This window comes from Canis lupus, chromosome 18 (assembly GCF_003254725.2).
Source record: "Canis lupus dingo isolate Sandy chromosome 18, ASM325472v2, whole genome shotgun sequence".
Lineage (NCBI taxonomy): Eukaryota > Metazoa > Chordata > Mammalia > Carnivora > Canidae > Canis > Canis lupus.
In genome coordinates this window covers 55,589,521-55,610,785 of record NC_064260.1, presented here as the reverse complement: position 1 = coordinate 55,610,785, position 21,265 = coordinate 55,589,521, and the positions used below count along the sequence as shown (strand labels likewise).

The 21,265-nt window shown below is 36.8% G+C and overlaps 1 protein-coding gene across 9 annotated transcripts in view; it reads left to right on the top strand.

Moving 5' to 3' along the window:
* LOC112659462 (membrane-spanning 4-domains subfamily A member 12-like) overlaps positions 1-21,265 on the top strand; it is a 123,681-nt gene that overhangs the window by 5,492 nt on the left and 96,924 nt on the right. For 8 of the 9 annotated variants that reach the window (XR_007403395.1, XM_049096228.1, XM_049096225.1 and 5 more), the window contains 2 exons: positions 1,319-1,462; positions 11,421-11,477. Coding sequence is in view for 8 of the 9 variants with exons in the window: in XM_049096225.1 (XP_048952182.1) it covers positions 1,319-1,462; positions 11,421-11,477 (201 nt within the window). In the remaining variant the exon portion in view is untranslated. The remainder of the gene's footprint in view (positions 1-1,318; positions 1,463-11,420; positions 11,478-21,265) is intronic. The other variant, XM_049096227.1, reaches the window with a different exon arrangement.

Here is a 21,265-nt window from a genome sequence, read left to right as displayed (position 1 = left end):
CTTATTCTGATACTGTACTATAAGTTACATAAGATGTAGGCCATCAGGAGAGTCCAGGTTCAGGGTGCACAGGACCTCTCTGTACTATTTTTTGCAAATTCCTGTGGATTTGTAATTATTTTAAAAAGTTATTAAACTCAGACTTCAGACAAATTCATTGTCTTCTATGAAACTCTACATCAACGCAGTGTGGGAAAAGCCCTATCTACCCCACTGTCCCCTTGCTTCATTCCCTGCCACAATCTTTCAGAAGTGTCACTAAATGCATAGTTGTGTGTTGCCTGGAAGACAGAATACTCTCCAAATGAGAGAGATATCCCCACCAATTAGCCACTTCTTGGCTGTCCTCATAATCACATACTATAACACAAGCTTATCGCAAACTTCAAGTTAAAGTTATCCCGTTTAAGAGGATTTGTGAGAAAAAGGATGTCAGTATCCCTAGGCATTATAAAAATATGAGGAAGGCAAGAGATGCTTGTTTCTGAACTCCAATATAACTCCTTCAAATTTTTTCAGGCTTAACTCCTGTATTTGGGTAGTAGGGAGATGCAGGGAGGGGTGGTTTATTCAGCTGTGCCAGAAGAAGGCATGTCTGAGAAACATCTATCTGAAAACCAACTAAAGTGCCTTCACAGTGAGTTATGCTCTACATATCAAACTTAGAATTTTCCTCTGCCTTTGACTCAGAAACTATCATAGATAGTCTGGCTTCCATGGGCAGAGATCATCCTCAATCTCCATACCTCCTAAGGGTTCCTAGGAAGTGTAATAAGAAACCAGGAATCCTAAGGGTTCACTATACTTTTGACTCTTGTTTATAAAGGACAGGTGACTCTGCTACAAACCATAGTTACAGATGGGCATGAGGGTGGGTAGAACAAGAGGAATCAAAGTCCAAATACCAATTTTTGGGAATATGAGAGAAGGGCAGGTAAGGTTAAAAATACCAAATCTGGTAGCCTATAGAACATAAGAGCTGTATCTGCAGATATGGGTTGATGGCCACATAGTGACTGATGAATATTGAGGGAAATGAATTCTTTCAGGGCTCTAGGGCTCATGCCGTATGATCCCTTGAACCAAATAGATAAACAAGCCCCTAGTACAATTTTATTGGGCATGTAAATAGTCATTGCATCTGAAAATTGCTCTGAAATGATAACATAACCTCCTTATTTGAATGAAATGTTAGGAACCCTAAAATTATGTCAGGTTGTCACTTTCCTTCTCCATCTCAACTTTTTCTTCATGTTTGTTCCTTTCAAAGGCTGGACTAGAATAGTAGTAAGTAATTAGTGTCATTATTTTCTTCCAGGCCATACAAATAATGACTGGTCTGAATATTCACTTTGTGGGACTGCTCTGGACTTATTTGTTACTCTCACAAATTTCTGCATTTGGAAAACCATATCTTCCTCTCTCAACAGTAACAAGATACCCATATTGGTCATCTACATGTGTAAGTGAATAATATACTCCCTCCTTGTTATTAATTACATATTCATCACATTCAATGACAATTTCTGAACCAAGCAGTATGTCAGAGATAGAACACAAAAAATTCACAATCCTTATTCTCAATGAGCGTATCCTTATATCTAGTTGAAAAGGAATGTATCAGTATGAAAAAAACGTAGATTCTTACCAGTAATATTCTTTCATATTAAAAATATGTCTTTGTTAAAGGGACACTTTTTACATACTCCTTGGATAAAGGGAACAATAGTAAGATGCACAAGGAGCATTTGGGGGAAATAGAAAATGATTAGTGACTGTTCCACTAACCATCGGTCACTTATTTTGCCAGTGGGGCAAGTAAGATGAGAGAGCATAATGGCTAAGGAAATGAGGGACATATAGAATGTATGCAGGGAAAGAAAAGTGAAATCTTTTTGTTTTGTTGGCCCAAGAATAATTTGGTGGAATTGAAAAGAAATCTCTAAAGAAAATTTTATTGTGTCTGAGAGTATGGTGGATGATGCAACATTGTCTCCACAAATCCTGAGGCATTATAATAATAATAATGATAATGATAATAATAATACACTTGAAATTTGGTCATTCAACCAGTACTTACTGAGTACCCGCTATGTGTTAGGGCCTGTTCTTGGTGCCTGAAGCATATCAGCAAACAAAACAAATCCCAGACTTTAGAGAGCTTTATTCTAGCAAGGGTGGTATGTTAGAAGATGATAAAGTGATAGAAGTAAAAAATAAAAAGTAGAGTAAGAAGGAATGAAGGTTCTGGGAAGGTAGCAAAAGGATATAGGTTATCATTTTAAATTGGATGATAGAGGTATTTCTTATTGAAAAAATTACTATTAGTAATCTATTGTCATATTAAAAACCATGGCAAAACACAGTGGCATACAACCAAAAATACAGTGGACCCTTGAATAATGTGGAGGTTAGGGACACTGACTCTCTGTGCATTGGAAGTCTGTGTACATTATTCAACATAGTACTGGAAGTCCTAGCCACAGCAATCAGATAAGAAAAAGAAATAAGAGGCATCTGTATTGGTAAATAAGTTAAGCTGTTATTATTTTCAGATGACATGATCCTATACATATAAAATTTTACAGACTCCACCAAACAACTACCAGAAGTAATACATGAATTCAGTAAAGTTGCAGGATATAAAATTAATACCCAGAAATCAATAGCATTTCCATAGACTAATAACAAAGCAGTAGAAAAGAAATTAAGAAAACAACATCATTTATAATTGCGCCCCCCAAAAAATACCTAGGAATAAACTTAACCAAAGAGATGAAAGGCCTATACTCTGAAAAGTATAAAACATTGATAAAATAAATTGAGGACAGGGATGCCTGAGTAGCTCTGTGGTTGAGTGTCTGCCTTCAGCTCAGGTCATGGTCCTGGGCTCCTGAGATTGAGTCCTGCATCAGGCTCCTACAGGGAGCCTGCTTCTCCCTCTGCCTGTCTCTGCTTCTCTGTGTGTAGCTCATGAATATATAAATAAAAAGCTTAAAAAAGAAAGAAACTGAAGAGAGCACAAACAAATGGAAAGATATACCATCCACATGGATTTGAAGAATTAATATTGTTAAAATGTCTACAGATTCGATGCAATCTACAGATTCAATTCAACCCCTATGAAAATATCAACAGCATTTTTTACAAAACTAGAAACAAGTAATATTAACATTTGTATGAAACCACAAAAGACCTTAAATAGCCAAAGCAATCCTGAGATAGGAAAACAAATCTGGAGATATTAGAACCCCAGATTTCAAGATATACTGCAACGCTGTAGTAAAACAATATGATACCAGGACATAAATAGAGACATAGATCAATGGATCAGAATGAAAAGCCCAAAAGTAAACCTGATTGTATGGTCAATTAATCTGTGGCAAAGGAGAAAGAATATATAATGGAGAAAGATAGTCTCTTTAATAAATGTACTGGAAAAACTGGACAGCTACCTGTAGAAGAATGAAACTAGACCACCTTCTGAAAACAACTCAGGTTGGATTAAAAATCTAAATGTAAGACCTGAAATCATAAAAATCCCAGAAGAGAGCACAGGCAATAATTTCTCTCACATTGGCTTGTAGCACCATTTTTCTAGATATGTCTCCTAAGGCAAAAGAAACAAAAACAAAAAAATAAATTATTGATACTCTATCAAAATAAGAAGCATTTTCACAGCAAAGGAGACCATCAGCAAAACTAAAAGACAACCTACTGAACGGGAGAAGATATTTGCAAAAGACATATCCAATAGGGGTTCATATCCAAAATATATAAAGAACTTACACAACTCAACATCAAAAAAATGGGCAGATGACTGAATAAACATTTGCTCAAAGAAGACATACACATGGCCAACAGACCCATGAAAAGATGCTCAACATTACTAATCATCAGGGAAATACAAATCAAAACCACAATGAGATATCACCTTACAGCTGTTAAAATGGCTAAAATAAAAAAGACAGGACATAACAAGCGTTGACAAGGATGTGGAGGAAAAGGAACCCTTGTGCATTGTTGATGGAGGAAATGGAAAATAGTATGGAGGTCTCTCAAAGAATTAAAAATAGAAATACCATGTGATCCAATAATTCCACTATTGGATATTTACACAAAGAAAACAAATACACTGATCCAAAATGATATATGTACACCTATATTTACTGAAGCATTATTGATAATAACCAAGATATGGAAGCAACCTAAATGTCCATCAATAGATGAATGGATAAGGAAGATGTGGTAGACACACACAGACACACACACACACACACACACACACTGAAATATTATGCAACCATTAAAAAGAATGAGGTCATGCCATATAAGACAACAGGGATAGATCTAGAGAGTATTATGCTAAGTGAGATAAGTCAGACTGAGAAAGACAAATACCATATGATTTCACTCATTAGTGGAATCTTTAAAAAATGAAAAGACAGACAAAAGAAAGGCTGAAACCCATAAATACAGAGAACAAACTGGTAGTTACCAAAGGGGAAAGGGTTATGGGGAGGGAAAGATGGGTGAAGGAGAATGGGAGGTAGAAGCTTCCAGTTATGGAATGAGTAAGTCACAGGAATAAAAGGCACAACATAAGGAATATAGTTAATGATACTGTAGTAGAGTGTATGATGACAAAGGGTAGCTACACTTGTGATGAACATAGCATAATGTATAAACTTATCAAATCACTATGTTGTACATCTGAAACTAATATAACATTATGTGTCAACTATACTCAAAGAAAAAAAGATAATCTGTGATAACTTCTGACTCCCCAGAACTTAACTTTTAATACTTTACTGTTGACCAGAAGACTTACCAATAACATAGAGATAATTAACACATATTTTGTATGTTATATGTATCATATACTATGTTCCTTCAATAAAATAAGCTACAGAAAAGAAAATATTAAGAAAATCATAAGGAAGATCAAATATATTTGCAGTACTCTACTGTACTTATCCCAAAAAATCCATGTATAAGTGGACCGACACAGTTCAAACCTATCTTGTTCAAGGGTCAACTGTATTTATTTCTTTTTTTAAGTTTTTTTTTTAAGATTTCTTTCTTTCTTTCTTTCTTTCTTTCTTTCTTTCTTTCTTTCTTTCTTTCTTTCTTCTTTCTTTCTTTCTTTCTTTATCTATTTATTTATTTATTTATTCGTTTATTTATTTATTTATTTATTTATTAAGCCAGCCAGGTGCCCCTGAATTTTATTTTTATTTTTTTACCTGGCAGTTTATTTATTTATTTTTATTTATTTATTTTTATTGGAGTTCAATTTGCCAACGTATAACATAACACCCAATGCTCATCCCATCAAATGCCCCCCCTCGGTGCCCATCACCCAGTCACCCCCACCCTGCCCACCTCCGTTTCCACCACCCCTTGTTCATTTCCCAGAGTTAGGAGTCTTCCATGTTCTGTCTCCCTCTCTGACATTTCCCACTCATTTTTTCTCCTTTCCCCTTTATTCCCTTTCACTATTTTTTATATTCCCCAAATGAATGAGACCACATGATGTTTGTCCTCCGATTGACTTATTTCTCTCAGCATAATACCCTCCAGTTCCATCCACGTCGAAGCAAATGGTGGGTATTTGTCATTTCTAATGGCTGAGTAATATTCCATTGTATACATAGACCACATCTTCTTTATCCATTCATCTTTCGATGGACACCGAAGCTCCTTCCACAGTTTGGCTATTGTGGACATTGCTGCTATAAACATTGGGGTGCAGGTGTTCTGGAGTCTCACTGCATCTGTATCTTTGGGGTAAATCCTCAGCAGTGCAATTGCTGGGTCATAGGGCAGATCTATTTTTAACTCTTTGAGGAACCTCCACACAATTTTCCAGAGTGGCTGCACCAGTTCACATTCCCACCAACAGTGTAAGAGGGTTCCCTTTTCTCCACATCGTCTCTAACATTTGTTGTTTCCTGCCTTGTTAATTTTCCCCATTCTCACTGGTGTGAGGTGGTATCTCATTGTGGTTTTGATTTTATTTTAGTGAGAGAAAGAGATAGCATGGAGGAGGGGGAGAGGCAGAAGGAGAGAGAGTGAGAGAATCTCAAGCAGACTTCTCACTGAGCATGGGGACTGACAGGGCTCAGTTACAGGACCATGAGATCATGACCTGAGTTGGATGCCTAACTGACTTAACTGCCCCAACTGTATTTCTTACTCATGTATCTGTAAACTGGCAGAAATTCGGGTGATCTAGGCTGGAATCCATCAGGTTTAGCTCAAACTGCAGGTCAGTTAACAGATCTGTTCTATATCTATCTCATCCCCCTTAGACTACTGGCTACTGAAAGCATATTCTTCTCACAATAAAAGGCAGGAATACAAGAGGACAAGCCTAATTACACAAGAATGTTTCAATCCGTGGCTTGGCTCACATCTACTAACATTTCAGCCATAGAAAATAAAATGGCCAAGTTGTAAATTGAGGTACAGAGAAGCATAATCCAACCACCATGAGACCATGGCAAGAATATGGAAATATATTACTCCCTGGAAGTAAAAAAATTGTGGCCAATAATTCAAAATACCATAGTGATATTTGAGCAAAGATTTGAAAAAGTGAGTTTTTGCCAAATGTGGAGAACATCCTAAGAGGAAACATCCAGAACAAAGTCTTCAATGACTGATGTGTCTGCAATGCTCCAATTAAAAAAATATATGGCCAGTATTACTGAAGCTGAATGAGAAAGAACAAGAGTATCAAAAAAGAAGTCAGAAAAATAATGCGGTGGGCGGGGTGGAGGGGTGGGGAGGGGGGCTAGATAGCATAAGACTTCAATGGCCCTTATAAGGACTTTGACTTTTTATTGTAAGTGAGATTGGACTTATTGTAGTGTTTGATGAGCAGAGTTAAATAATTTGATTTAAGTTTTAAAAGGCCCACTTTGACTACTGTGTTGAAAAGATAATGAAAGGGGACGAGGAGACCTTTAGAAAGCTACTAAAGGAACCCAGATGAGGGGCACCTGGGTGGCTCCGTTGGTTAAGCGTCTGCTTTTGCCTAGGTCATGATCCTGGGGTCCTGAGATGGAGCCCCAAGTCAGGCTCCCAGCTCAGCAGGGAGCCTGCTTCTCCCCCTCCCTTTGCTATTCTCCCCTGCTTATGTTCATTCCCTCTATCATATAAATAAGATCTTAAAAAAAAATAAATCCAAATGAGACCCAGGTGAGGGTAGTGAAAAATAACATGACTTTAGATATATATTGATGTAGAGTTAATTGAATATCCTGATGGATTGGTGTGGAATACCAGAGAAAGAAAAAAGTCAAAGGGAATGCTAAAGTGTGGGTTAAAGCTAACAGAAGGAATGGATTATCATCGGCTGCTACAGGGATGACTGTGGGATAGAGCTGGTTTTCAGGGAAGATAAAGAGTTTGTTTTGAACATGCTGTGTTTGAAATATTTAATATTCAACTGGAAATCTTGAGTAGCTCGTCAGATATAGAATCTAGAGTTGAGAAGAAAGAGCTAGGCTTCAGATATGAGCTTGGGAGTCACTGGCAGGTAGATGTTTGAAACCCATAAAACTGGATGAGATTACCAAGGAAGTGGGTGAAAATAAAGAAGATAAGATGGTCCAGGACTAGAGCTATACTGTCCAGTGCAGCAGCCACTTGGCACATGTAGCTATTGAGCACTCAAAATGGGACTAAACCACCCTGAGGAGTGCTATAAGTGTAAAATATACACCAGAGTTCAAAAACTTAACATGCATAAAAAGAATGTAAAATATATCATAATTTTATATTGATTCTATGTTGAAATGACAATATTTGGATCTATAGGGTTATATAAAATAAATTATTAAAATAAATTTCACATGTTTATATTTACCTTTTAAAAATATTTTTTTATTTATTCATGAAAGATACAGAGAGAGAGGCAGAGACATAGACAGAGGGAGAAGCAGGCTCCTCACAGCGAGCCCAATGCAGGACTCGATCCCTGGACCCAGGATCACGCCCTGAGCTGAAGGCAGATGCTTAACCACTGAGCCACTCAAACTTCCCTACTTTTTAAATTTTACTTTTATTTCTTGGTATATGTGTGTAAAATTAAACTTTTGGCACATAAACATTTTATTGCAATGTTTTGGGACGCCTGGGTGGCTCAGCAGTTGAGCCTTTGGCTTAGGGCGTGATCCCAGGGTCCGGAATTGAGTCTCACATTGGGCTCCTTGCAGGGAGCCTACTTCTCCCTCTGCCTATGTCTCTGCCTCTCTCTCTCTCTCTCTCTCTCTCTGCATCTCTCATGAATAAATAAACTCTTTATTGCAGTGTTTTAACATTTTTTTAAATCTTTTTTTATTAGTGAAGTATAATTGACATACAATGTTTTATTAATTTCATCTATACAACATTTTGATTCCACAATTCTGTACATTACTCACTGCTCAGCATGATAAGTGTAATCACCATCTCTCACCATGCAACATCATTACAGTATTATTGGCTATATTCCCTATGCTGCACTTTGCATTTTGTGCCTTATTTATTTTATAACTGGGAGTTTGTGCCTTTTAATCCCTTTCATCTATTTTGCCCACCCCCCGCAGAACTCCCTGCTAGAAACCACCAGTTTGTGCTCTGCATTAAGAGTCTGTTTTTTTTTGTTTTTCAGATTCCATATATAATCATATGTATTCGTCTTCCTCAATCTGACTTATTTCACTTAGCATAATACCCTCTATATCCTTCTATGCTGTCACAAATGTCAATATTTCATTCTTTTATATGGCTGAGTAATATTCCATTGTCTGTGTGCATGTATGCACACATGACTTCTTTATTCATGGATCAATGAATACTTGAGATCACTTTTCATATCTTGGCTATTGTAAATGATGCTGCAGTAACTATAGGGGTACATATACCTTTTTGAATTAGTGTTTTAGTTTTCTCTGACTAAATACCAGTACTGGGTGGTATTCTATGGTATCTAAATTTTTTTTTAGAAACCTCCATACTATTTTCCACAGCAGCTGCACCAGTTTACATTCCTACTAACAGCACATAAAGATTCCCCTTTCTCCAATTCCTGGCCAACACTTATTTCTTTTTACTTCTCTTAGTGTGTCCTGGAAAACTTAAAATTACATATATTCCCCACATCATATTTCTATTGGACGATCCTGGACAATAGTATTCTGACTGAAGATAGTGCCATGGTTAGATTGTTTTACTGTCATTCTATGAGTAGGAAGAGGTTGGATTTGAGAAAGCTAGGAGGGCAGCATAGTTTAGATAACAAAAATGAGGACCTTAATTCAATTTTAAGAGTACCAAATGTGTATATTTTGAGTGAAGAACAAATGAGTCAATTGTATTAATATCTCAAATAATATTATGATCATGAAGGCATTAGATTACTAATACTTTCATGGAGTTATTAAAACATTGAATTAAAAAATTTGTAAGATTTTATTTATTTATTTGAGAGAGGGAATGAATAATCTAGAGAACACAACCAGGGGGAGTGGCAGAGGCAGAGGGAGAAGCAGGTTCCCTTGAGCAAGAGCTTGATCCTAGGACCCTGGGATCATGATGTGAACTGAAGGTAAGCACTTAATCAACTGAGCCACCCAGGCACCCCCTGAATCAAAATTTTAACGAGTGAAAAAATTCCAAGTTTTGCCATTCAATGTAAAATATTCCAAAAGAAAATTGCTGACAGTGAATTAGATTTGGTACATTAGCATCTATATTAATTCTCTGGATTATATAAGGCTGTTGGAGAGAATTTTTGTGAGTTAGGTGCTATTGTTTGTTATCCCATTTTTAATTTTTTTAACATATACATATAATGTAACCAAAAATCCAAACTTATAATTGTGTATCTCAATTATCACAAAATTAATATATCAGTGTAACAATACCCAGGCCAAAAAACATTTTTTTTTGCAAATTTCTAGCATCTCAGAAGTCCCTCTCTTGTCCCTTCTCTCTCCCTCCTGTCCTAACCATTAACCTTCAGTATTACTCTTAGATATTTTTAAACTTTTTAATAAGTATCATATAGTATGTATTATTTTGTATCATGCTTCTTTGCTCAATTTAAGATTGTGAATCCTGGGCAGCCTGGGTGGCTCAGCGGTTTAGCACCGTCTTCAGCCCAGGACGTGATCCTGGAGACCTGGGATTGAATCCCATGTCAGGCTCCCTGCAGGGAGCCTGCTTCTCCCTCTGCCTGTGTCTCTGCACTCCCCCCTCCCATGTCTATGAATAAATAAATAAAATCTTTAAAAAAAAAAAGGATTGTGAATCCCATCCTTGTTATTGTTGCACTCATTCATTATTATTATTGTTGATTAATATTCCATTATATTAATATACCATGTTTATGCAATTTAATGGATGGACACTTAGGTTGCTCCCAGTTTGGAGTATTATAATACTTTCAGGGACCATGTAAGGAAATGAGTTCTGGAAAATATAGTTCTGAGCCTTAGGTGCAAGCTAGTAGGACCCCAAGTTGACTATAAATAATTCAGTGAATTCCTCTATATGTAACTATTAAAACAACAGTACAGTAACACAGAAAGGTGGAAAATATGAATCTTAATTTTACCAATGAAAAAAAAGCAAAACTAATGATAGGGTAGGTAATTCCTACTGAGTCACATAGAAAGCAAGGTGCAAAGAATTCAAATTCAAATCCTCCAGGCCCCAAAAGGCTATTTAGTATTGACATGTTAGTGGCCCCATTTTTCTGGGGAAATAACATTCCTTCTCTTTACTATTAATTGAATAGTTAATTTTTTAATTCTGTGGTAAGTTTCCATGTATGCATAAAGTTGCACCAATGAAAAAAAGTTTTCTGATACACCCTGTCATATTTCTAACAAGTTTTAGGAAATGATGGAAGATTTCAGGACAAGCTACTCATGGAAGACATTATGTGGTATTATATTTAAATACGTAAAATGAAACTTAAATAATTTCTAAATTATATTTTCCATTACTAAAATATTTTAAACATTAAATGAACATTAAATTAAAAGTGTGTGGAATCACCAAGATATAACACTATCAGTAAATTCATTCACTGGATACATTTTCTTGTAATTCACCTTAGGGAATCAATAAATTATGACTGACAAAAATATGAGTAAAATTTGACCCTCCTTTTTCCCTATGAAGTAAAATTAAGATGCTCCTATTTCCATTTCCAATGCATGTGTTACATTACTGAACAGAAACTTCATACCTTCTCCAACTCTGTAATATAGAACCTTTGAATTATTTTCTGAATGATTTTCTCAGTGGTCCCACTGAAGAATTAAGATGCTCTTCTTCATGTTACAACATTCCAGAATTCTATGACTCTTTTTATATAAACATAATGACTGAGTCTTAATAAATATGATTTCTGTTTCCAGTTTATCTTCTCAGGAATCTTTGCAATAATGATAGAGAAGAGGCGTTCACCACTCTTGGTAAGTCAGAATGTTTGTAGCAACTCTAGAGATAACTGTTTTATTTGCCAAAAGAAGGAGGATCAGACAGGAGGTAGAATTGTCTCTGAGTCACTTGAGAAAGAACCCAACTGGAGGCATCACACCTCATAATATCAAACTATACTGCAAAACTATAATCAAAATTGTATGGTACTGGCACAAAATAGACAGACGAATGGAACAGAATTGAGAGCCTGGAATTAAATCCCTGCATTTACAGTTAACCAATATTTGACAACGGAATCAAAAATACCTACTTGGGAAAGGATAGTCTTTCCAACAGATGGTCCTGAGAAAAACTAGATATACAACATGCAGAACAATAAAATTGGATCTCCATCTTACACCACAGTTATTTATTTTAAATATATACTTTAAATATAGGTCTATATTGACCTATCTGTCTATAGAAGACTTTCCAAGAAGTTGGAAAAAAGGCATTTGTTGTGAACACCAAGCAAAAGGGGGCTATAATAATATACAGAGTAGGTTTTAAAGCAAAAATTATCAGAGGTTTTTATTAGAAAGAGACACTGCATAATAATAAAAGATTTAGTTTGACACAATGTATAATAGTCCCAAATATCTATTCACCTATTCATGTAGCTTCAAAATAAGCAAATAAAAATTGACAAAATCAAAAAGAAAAAGAAATCTACAATCATATTTGGAGACATTATACAAATTTCTACCAGAGATTAGAAGAAGAAGGTAATACCTCCCAACTCATTATGAAGATAATATATCATTTATTCTAAATCTCTACCCGGATCTTACAAGAAAATTACAGACCAAAATCTCTCATGAACATATATGTAAAAATCCTAAAATATATATATTAGCAAATAAAACATAGTACATAGTAAAAAATACAAATAGAATGATATATCATGACTAATTCCAGAAATGCAAAGTTAGATTAACATTTGAAAATAAATCAGTGTGGGGGCACCTGGGTGTATCATTCAGTTAAGCATCTGACTCTTGATTTCAGCTTAGGTCATGATCTCAGGATCATGAGATCTAGCCCCGTGCTGGGCTCTTCATTGGGCATGTAGCTTGCTCGAGATTCTCTGTCTTGCTCTCCCTCTGCCTCTCTCCCCCTCTCTCCTTCAAGAAAGAAAGAAAGAAAGAAAGAAAGAAAGAAAGAAAGGTGTAATCCATCACACTAAAAACATAAATACCAAATGATCAACTCAATGAATGCAAAGAGTGGTAAAATCAATAAAAGGTATCTATCAAAAGAGAGGGAGAAATAACTTTATGCTTAATGATGAACATTTTAACACTTCCCATAACATTTTATCTTTCAGCAAGAGAGGTATATAAGCTATCATCATGTTTCTTCAGTATTCTATTTAAGATGTCCTATTAATTGCAATAAGTCAAAGAAAAAAGAAGTATATGATATTTTTTGGAAAGAAGAAAAAATATTTTTAGATGACAAGTTTTAAGAAATAGTGAATTTTACAATGTCTTCAGTATACAAAAACCAAATCAGCTATCTTTCTATATGCTTGCAGAAACCAATGGATAAACCAATGTTAAAATACCACTTACATTAATATTAAAATTATTAAGACTCCTAGAACAAATATGCCAAAATATGTGCAAGACTTCTCCTCTGAAAAAAGACAGAAGAAAACAATATAATGGCATCTTTAAAGTACAGGGAAAAAATTGTCAACTAGATGTCATATCCCCTGAAAATATCATTCAATATCGATAGTGAAATAAATTCATTTTCATATAAACAAAAGCAGAGAAAATTTTCTATTATCAGATATACACTACCAAAGAAAGTTAAAGTTCCTCAGGGTGAAGGGAAATGATAAATATGTGGTATGTTAGCCCACTATTGCTGCTGAAATAAATTACCACAAGCTTATTGGCTTAAAACTATATAAGTTTATTATCTTACAGTTTTGGAGATCAAAAGTCTCAAAATCAAGATGTTGACAGAACTGCTTCCTTCTGGAAGCTATTGAAAAGATTTTGTTCCTTGCCTTTTTTAACTTCTAGGGGCTGCCACATTCCTTGGCTGGAGCTACACCATTCTAATCTCCTCTCCTCTGCTTCCATAAATACATTGTCTTTTTCTCTATTATCCTGTCTCCTCCCTCTTACAAGGATCCTTGTGATTACATTACATATTTCAGGATAATTTCCACATCTCAAAATCTTTAACCTAATCACATATTTACATATTCACAGTTTCTGGGGATTAGGACATCTATGATGGAACCATTATTTAGCCTACCACATATGGGTAGAGATAAATTATTATGTTTTTTATTTAATCTTTACTGACTACTAAAAGCAAAGAATTGACCCCTAAATAGCCAAAAGCAATCTTGAGAAAGAAGAAAAAAGCTGGAGGTATCATGGTCTCTAATTTCAAGCTATGCTACCAAGCTATAGTAATCAAAACAGTATAATAATGGCATAAATATAGACACATCAATCAATGGAACAGAATAGAAAGCCCAGAAATAAACCCATGCATATTTGGCCACCTAGTCTATGACAAAGGAACCAAGAATATAAAACAGGAAAAGGACAGTCTCTTCAATAACTGGCATTAAGGAAACTGGACAGACATATACAAAGGGATGAAGCTAGACCACTATCTTACACCATACCAAAAACTAACTCAAAATGGATTAAAGACTTAAATGTAAGACCTGAAAACAAAATTTCTAGAAGAAAACAGGCCATTAGCTCCTTGACATTGGTCTTCCAATGATTTTTTTTGGATTTGACACCAAAGGCAAAGGCAACAAAAGTGAAAAATAAGCAAATCGAACTATACCAAATTAAGGAGCTTCTGCACAGCAAAGGAAACTATCAACAAAGTTAAAGCCAACCTACAGAATGTGAGAAAATAGCTACAAATCATAGATCAGATAAGGGGTTAATGTCAAAAATATAAAAAGATCAAATAGAACTCAGTAGCAAAAACACCAAACCAGTTTGAAAATGGGCAGAGGATTGAAATAGACTTTTTAAAAACTATTTTAAAGTTTTTATTTAAATTCCGTATAGTTACTATTCAGTGTAATATTAGTGATTCAACACTTCCATACAACACATACAATACCCGGTGCGCATCACAGTAAGTGCCTTCCTTAATCCCCATCACCTATTTAACCCATCCTTTCACCCACCTCCCCTCTGGTATCCATCAGTGTGTTCTCTATGATTAAGAATCTGTTTCTTGGTTTGTCTCCCACTCTTTATTTCCCCCCTTTTGTTTGTCTCTTAAATTCCACATATGAGTGATATCATACGGTATTTGTCTTTCTCTGACTGACTTATTTCACTTAGCATAATACTCTCTAGCCCCATCCATGTTGCCAGTAGCAAGATTGCATTCTTTTTCATGGCTGAATAATATTCCATTATATAAAAAAATGCCACATCTTCTTCATCCATTCATCAGCCAATGGACACTTGGACTGCTTCTATAATTTGGATATTGTAGATAATGCTGCTATAAACATCAGGGTACACGTATCACTTTGAATTAGTATTTTTTTGTATTCTTTGGGTAAATACCTAGTAGCGCAATTGCTAGATCATAGAGTAGTTTCATTTTTAACTTTTTGAGGAACCTCCATATTGTTTTCCAGAGTGGCTGCACCAGGTTGCATTCCCAGAACAGTGCAAGAGTGTTCCCCTTTCTCTGCATCCTCACCAGCACCTGTAGTTTTCAAAGAAAACATACAGAAGGCCAACAAGTATACAAAAAGAAGCTCAGCATTACTAAATACCAGGGAAATATCTATCAAAACCATAATGAGGCCAACACCTCACACCTCTTAGAATAGCTAAAATCAAAATAGCAAAAAATAACAAGTGTTAGTGAGGGTGTGGAGAAAAGGAAACCCTCATGAACTGTTGGTGGGAATGAATTAGTGAAGTCACTATGGAAAACAGCATGAAGGATTCTCAAAAAATTAAAATGGAACTACTGTGATATTCAGCAATTCCATTTCCAGGTATTTATTTGAAGAAAACAAAAATACTAACTTGAAAATATATATGTGAGAGACTGGCAAGATGGCAGAAGAGTAGGGGTCCTCAACCCATTTGGTCCCACAAACTTACATAGATAACTTTCAAAATATCCTGAACACCTATGAATTAAAACTGAGATATAAAGAGAGAACAGCTGGAATGCTACAGAGAGATAAGTTTTCACTTCTAACAAGGTTAGAAGGTGAAAAAAATAAAAAATCAAGTAGAGGAGGGAACTGCAACTAGCCTGCGAAAGTGGAGCTGCGAAAGCCTCTGGGTCATGAAAGCCCAGCTCTGGACAAGAGGAATTTTAAAATCCATGCCTGAGTTTTCCCTGATGGAAAAGTACTTAGCAAGGAAATTGAGCAGAATCACAGGAGGGACAGTGAAGCATCAAGAGTTCCAGAGACACTGTAAGACTAGGGATGCCCCCAGAGAAAGCTCACCGCAAACCATGGTCCAATCTTGGTAAAGGGCCGGGGCATGCATCCCTCTGGGGTATTTGGGAGAAGGCAGCACATTACAAGGGCCAGCTTCAGAGCTCCTTTTACCCTAGAGCCTGGCAATGGACGGAGCTGGCTGTCCTCCATTCCCTTGAAAAAAGGCGGTCCCCTGGAGCACAGGTCCAGCAGTGCAATGCCTTGCACCTGAGGGCACCAAAGCAGACAAAGCAAGCTATCCTCCATTCCCCCAGGACAGGTGGAAACAGGGAGGGCACAGGAAAGAAATAATTCTCCTGCCACTGGGTGTCCAGCAAGCTGCGCAGATCAGTGCACCTGTGCCTCCTCCCAGTAGCATCTAAGCCACTGTGGATTGGGAAACTATGAGGATAGAGGGAACATTCCTCAGCATCTAAAAGCCATCTATGAAAAGCCAACAGCAAATATCATTCTCAATGGGGAAACACTGGGAGCCTTTCCTCTAAGATCAGGAATGAGAAGGGATGTCCACTCTCACCACTGCTATTCAACATAGTACTGCAAGTCCTAGCCTCAGCAATCAGGCAACAAAAAGAAATAAAAGGCATTCAAACTGGCAAAGAAGAAGTCAAACTCTCCCTCTTCGCAGATGACATGATACTCTACATAGAAAACCCAAAAGCTTCCACCCCAAGATTGCTAGAACTCATACAGCAATTCGGCAGTGTGGCAGGATACGAAATCAATGCCCAGAAATCAGTTCATTTCTGTACACTAACAATGAGACTGAAGAAAAGAAAGAGAAATTAAGGAGTCAATCCCATTTACAATTGCACCCAAAAGCATAAGATACCTAGGAATAAACCTAACTAAAGAGGTAAAGGATCTATACCCTAAAAACTACAGAACACTTCTGAAAGAAATTCAGGAAGACACAAAGACATGGAAAAATATTCCATGCTCATGAATTGGAAGAATTAATATTGTGAAAATGTCAATGTTACCCAGGGCAATTTACAATTTAATGCAATCCCTATCAAAATACCATGGACTTTCTTCAGAGAGTTGGAACAAATTGTCTTAAGATTTGTGTGGAATCAGAAAAGACCCCGAATAGCCAGGGGAATATTAAAAAAGAAAACCATATCTGGGGGCATCACAATGCCAGATTTCAGGTTGTACTACAAAGCTGTGGTCATCAAGACAGTGTGGTACTGGCACAAAAACAGACACATAGATCAATGGAACAGAATAGAGAATACAAAATTGGACCTCAACTTTATGGTCAACTAATATTCGACAAAGCAGGAAAGACTATCCACTGGAAAAAGGACAGTCTCTTCGATAGGTGGTGCTGGGAAAATTGGACAGCCACGTGCAGAAGAATGAAACTAGACCACTCTCTTACACCATACACAAAGATAAACTCAAAATGGATGAAAGATCTAAATGTGAGACAAGATTCCATCAAAATCCTAGAGGAGAACACAGGCAACACCCTTTTTGAACTTGGCCCCAGCAACTTCTTGCAAGATACATACATTAAGGCAAGAGAAACAAAAGCAAAAATGAACTATTGGGACTTCATCAAGATAAGAAGCCTCTGCAAAGCAAAAGAAACAGTCAACAAAACTAAAAGACAACCTACAGAATGGGAGAAGATATTTGCAAATGACCTATCAGATAAAGGGCTAGAATCCAAGATCTATAAAGAACTTATTCAGCTCAACAGCAAAGAAACAAATAATCCAATCATGAAATGGGCAAAAGACATGAACAGAAATCTCACAGAAGAAGACATAGACATGGCCAACAAAGCACTCATATGAGAAAATGCTCTGCATCACTGGCCATCAGGGAAATACAAATCAAACCCACAATGAGATACCACCTCACACCAGTGAGAATGGGGAAAATTAACAAGGCAGGAAAAAACAGATGTTGGAGAGGATGTGGAGAAAGGGGAACCCTCTTGCACTGTTGGTGGGAATGTGAACTGGTGCAGCCACTCTGGAAAACTGTGTGGAGGTTCCTCAAAGAGTTAAAAATAGACCTGCCCTACGACCCAGCAATTGCCCTGCTGGGGATTTACCCCAAAGATACAGATGCAGTGAAACGCCGGGACACTTGCACCCCGATGTTTCTAGCAGCAATGTCCACAATAGCCAAACTGTGGAAGGAGCTTCGGTGTCCATCGAAAGATGAATGGATAAAGAAGATGTGGTTTATGTATACAATGGAATATTACTCAGCAATTAGAAATGACAAATATGCACTATTTGCTTCGACGTGGAGGGACCTGGATGGTATTATGCTGAGTGAAATAAGTCAATTGGAAAAGGATAAACATTATATGGTCTCATTCATTTGGGAAATGTGAAAATTAGTGAAAGGGAATAAAGGGAAAGGAGAAAAAATGAGTGAAAATATCAGTGAGGGTGACAAAACATGAGAGACACCTAACTCTGGGAAATGAACAAGGGGTAGTGGAAGGGGAAGTGGGTGGGTGGTTGGGGTGACTGGGTGATGGGCACTGAGGGGGGCATTTGGCGGGAAGAGCACTGAGTGTTATGCTATATGTTGGCAAATTGAACTCCAGTAAAGGAAAGTAAAAAATAAATTAAAGTTAAAAAAAATAAATAAATCACAAGAAGCTTGGAAGGATTTCAAACACGTGGAGGTTAAGGACCATCCTGCTAAAAGATGAAAGGGTAAACCAGGAAATTAGGGAAAAATTAAAAAGATTCATGGAAACTAATGAGAATGAAGATACAACCGTTCAAAAACCTTGGGATACGCCTTTTTTTTTTTTTTTTTTTCTATTTTCACATTGTGCCTGGGAGAGGCGGGGCCTCTAGGAAAGGGAGGCCTCTAGGAAAGGAAGGCCTCACAGGATAAACAGCTCACACTGAGCCAGGCATCCAGCAGGGGGCAGGGCATCTCCACCCAGGCACACACACCTGAGAATCAGCACAGCAGATCCCTTCCCCAGAAGAGCAGCTGGAAGAACAAGGGAAATGCAAATTTATTGACCAAGCAGCAATGGAAAGCTCCAGGATTAAGGGAAAATAGTTTATAGAACTAAAGGTTTTTTCTTTTCATTATGATTCATTTTTATATCAGGTTTTAAATCTCCAGTATTTTTTCTCTTTCCCACCTTAACTACAATATTTTATCAACTCTTTGTTTTTAAGGTTTTTCCTTTTTGACTTTCATATTTCTACAATTACATGTCTTAGAGTTACTCTTCACTGCTGGATTCCTTCTATGTATTCAATTTAATTTTGGTAGATGTATGAGATATGGGTTTTTGTTTTGTGTTTTTTATTTTTTCTGTCTCATTTTGTTTTACAATGGTGGAAGTTAGTACCTTCTAACACACGACCATAATACACCCAGAATTAAGTGGAACACGGCATTGGTTTATTCTGTGAGACTATATTTCTCTCTTCCTTCTCATTATGCCCCCCCTTTATCTTCTTTATGTTTTGTGATCGATGTTGGGTCTTTATATAAGTATTACTGATTTATATAAATCTGGGATTAAGCATCTTCAATATACAGAACAAAATATGCTTAGAACCAAGAGGATCATCCTCTAGGTCCCCTCAGGTAGACTATATTCTCTCTCTACCACCACTTCTTCACCACCACCATTCCCTCCACTTTTCTTTTCTTTCTTTTTTGTTCCATCTTATTTATTTTTAGTTTTGGTTTTTTACTTTTTCTATTTTGTTTTAAATTTTGTCTTTCACTTTAGTGGTCATTTTGTTTTATTTTGTTCTGTTCTTTTTCTTTTATTTTCTGGTCTCTGACCTCTTCAGAATCGTCTAGAGTGTATTTTACTTAGTTAGGTCCTAGTTGATATTTTTGACTCAGCCCACTCATACAGCCACTCTGCACTGGACAAAATGACTAGAAGGAAGAATTCACCACAGAAGAAAGAACTGGAAGCAATACTCTCTGCCACAGAATTACGGAATGTGGATTTAAATACTATGTCAAAAATTCAATTCAGAAGTACAATTATAAAGCTACTGATGGCTCTGAGAAAAGGCATAAAGGACTCTAGAGACTTCATTACTGCAGAATGAAAATCTGCAGATCTACTCAGTTTGAAGTTAAAAATACTTTAACAGAGATGCAATCCAAACTGGATGCTCTAACTACTAGGGTTAATGAAGTGGGAAAGAGAGCATATGACATAGAAGACAAGTTGATGGAAAGAAAGGAAGCTGAGGAAAAAAGAGAAAAACAAGAGACCATGAGGAAAGGCTTAGGAAAATAAATGATAGCTTGAGAAGGAAGAATTGGTATTCCAGGGAGGCTGAAAGAGAAAGAGAGAACCACAAAGTATATGTGAACAAATCATAGCTGAGAAATTCCCTAACCAGAGGAAGGAAACAATCATTCAGATCCAAGAGATAGAGAAGACTCCCTCAAAATCAATATAAACCATTTAACACTTCGACATTTAATAGTGAAACTTGCAAATCTCAAAGAGAAAATCCTTAAATCAGCTCAAGACAAGAGTTTCTTAACTTTTATGGGGAGAAATATCAGATTAATAGCAGACCTCTCCACGGAGACCTGGCAGGCCAGAACGGGCTGGCATGATATATACAGGCTACTAAATGAGAAGAAAATGCAGCCAAGAATACTCTGTCCAGTAAGGCTGTCATTCAGAATAGAAGGAGAGATAAAGAGCTTCCTATATAGGCAGAAACTGAAAAAATATTTGACCACCAAACCAGCTCTGCAAGAAATGTTAAGGGGGAACTGAAAAAGAAAAAGAAAGCCCAAGGAGACAGTCCACAAAAAAAGGGGGCGACTGAATAGGTATTATAATGACACTAAATTCATATCTTTCAATAGTTACTCCGAATGTGAATGGGCTAAATGATCCCATCAAAAGATGCAGGGTTTTGGACTGGATAGAAAAGCAAGACCCATCTGTATTCTGTCTACAACAGTCTCATTTTATTTTATTTTTTTTAATTTTTATTTATTTATGATAGTCACACACACACAGAGAGAGAGAGAGAGAGGCAGAGACACAGGCAGAGGGAGAGGCAGGCTCCATGCACCGGGAGCCCGATGTGGGATTCGATCCTGGGTCTCCAGGATCGCGCCCTGGGCCAAAGGCAGGCGCCAAACTGCTGCGCCACCCAGGGATCCCAACAGTCTCATTTTAGATCTAAGGACACCTCCAGCCTGAAAATGAAAGGGTGCAGAACCATTTACCATTCAACTGGTCCTCAAAAGAAAGTTAGGGTAGCAATACTCACATCAGATATATTAAAGTTTATCCCAAAGGCTGTAGTAAGA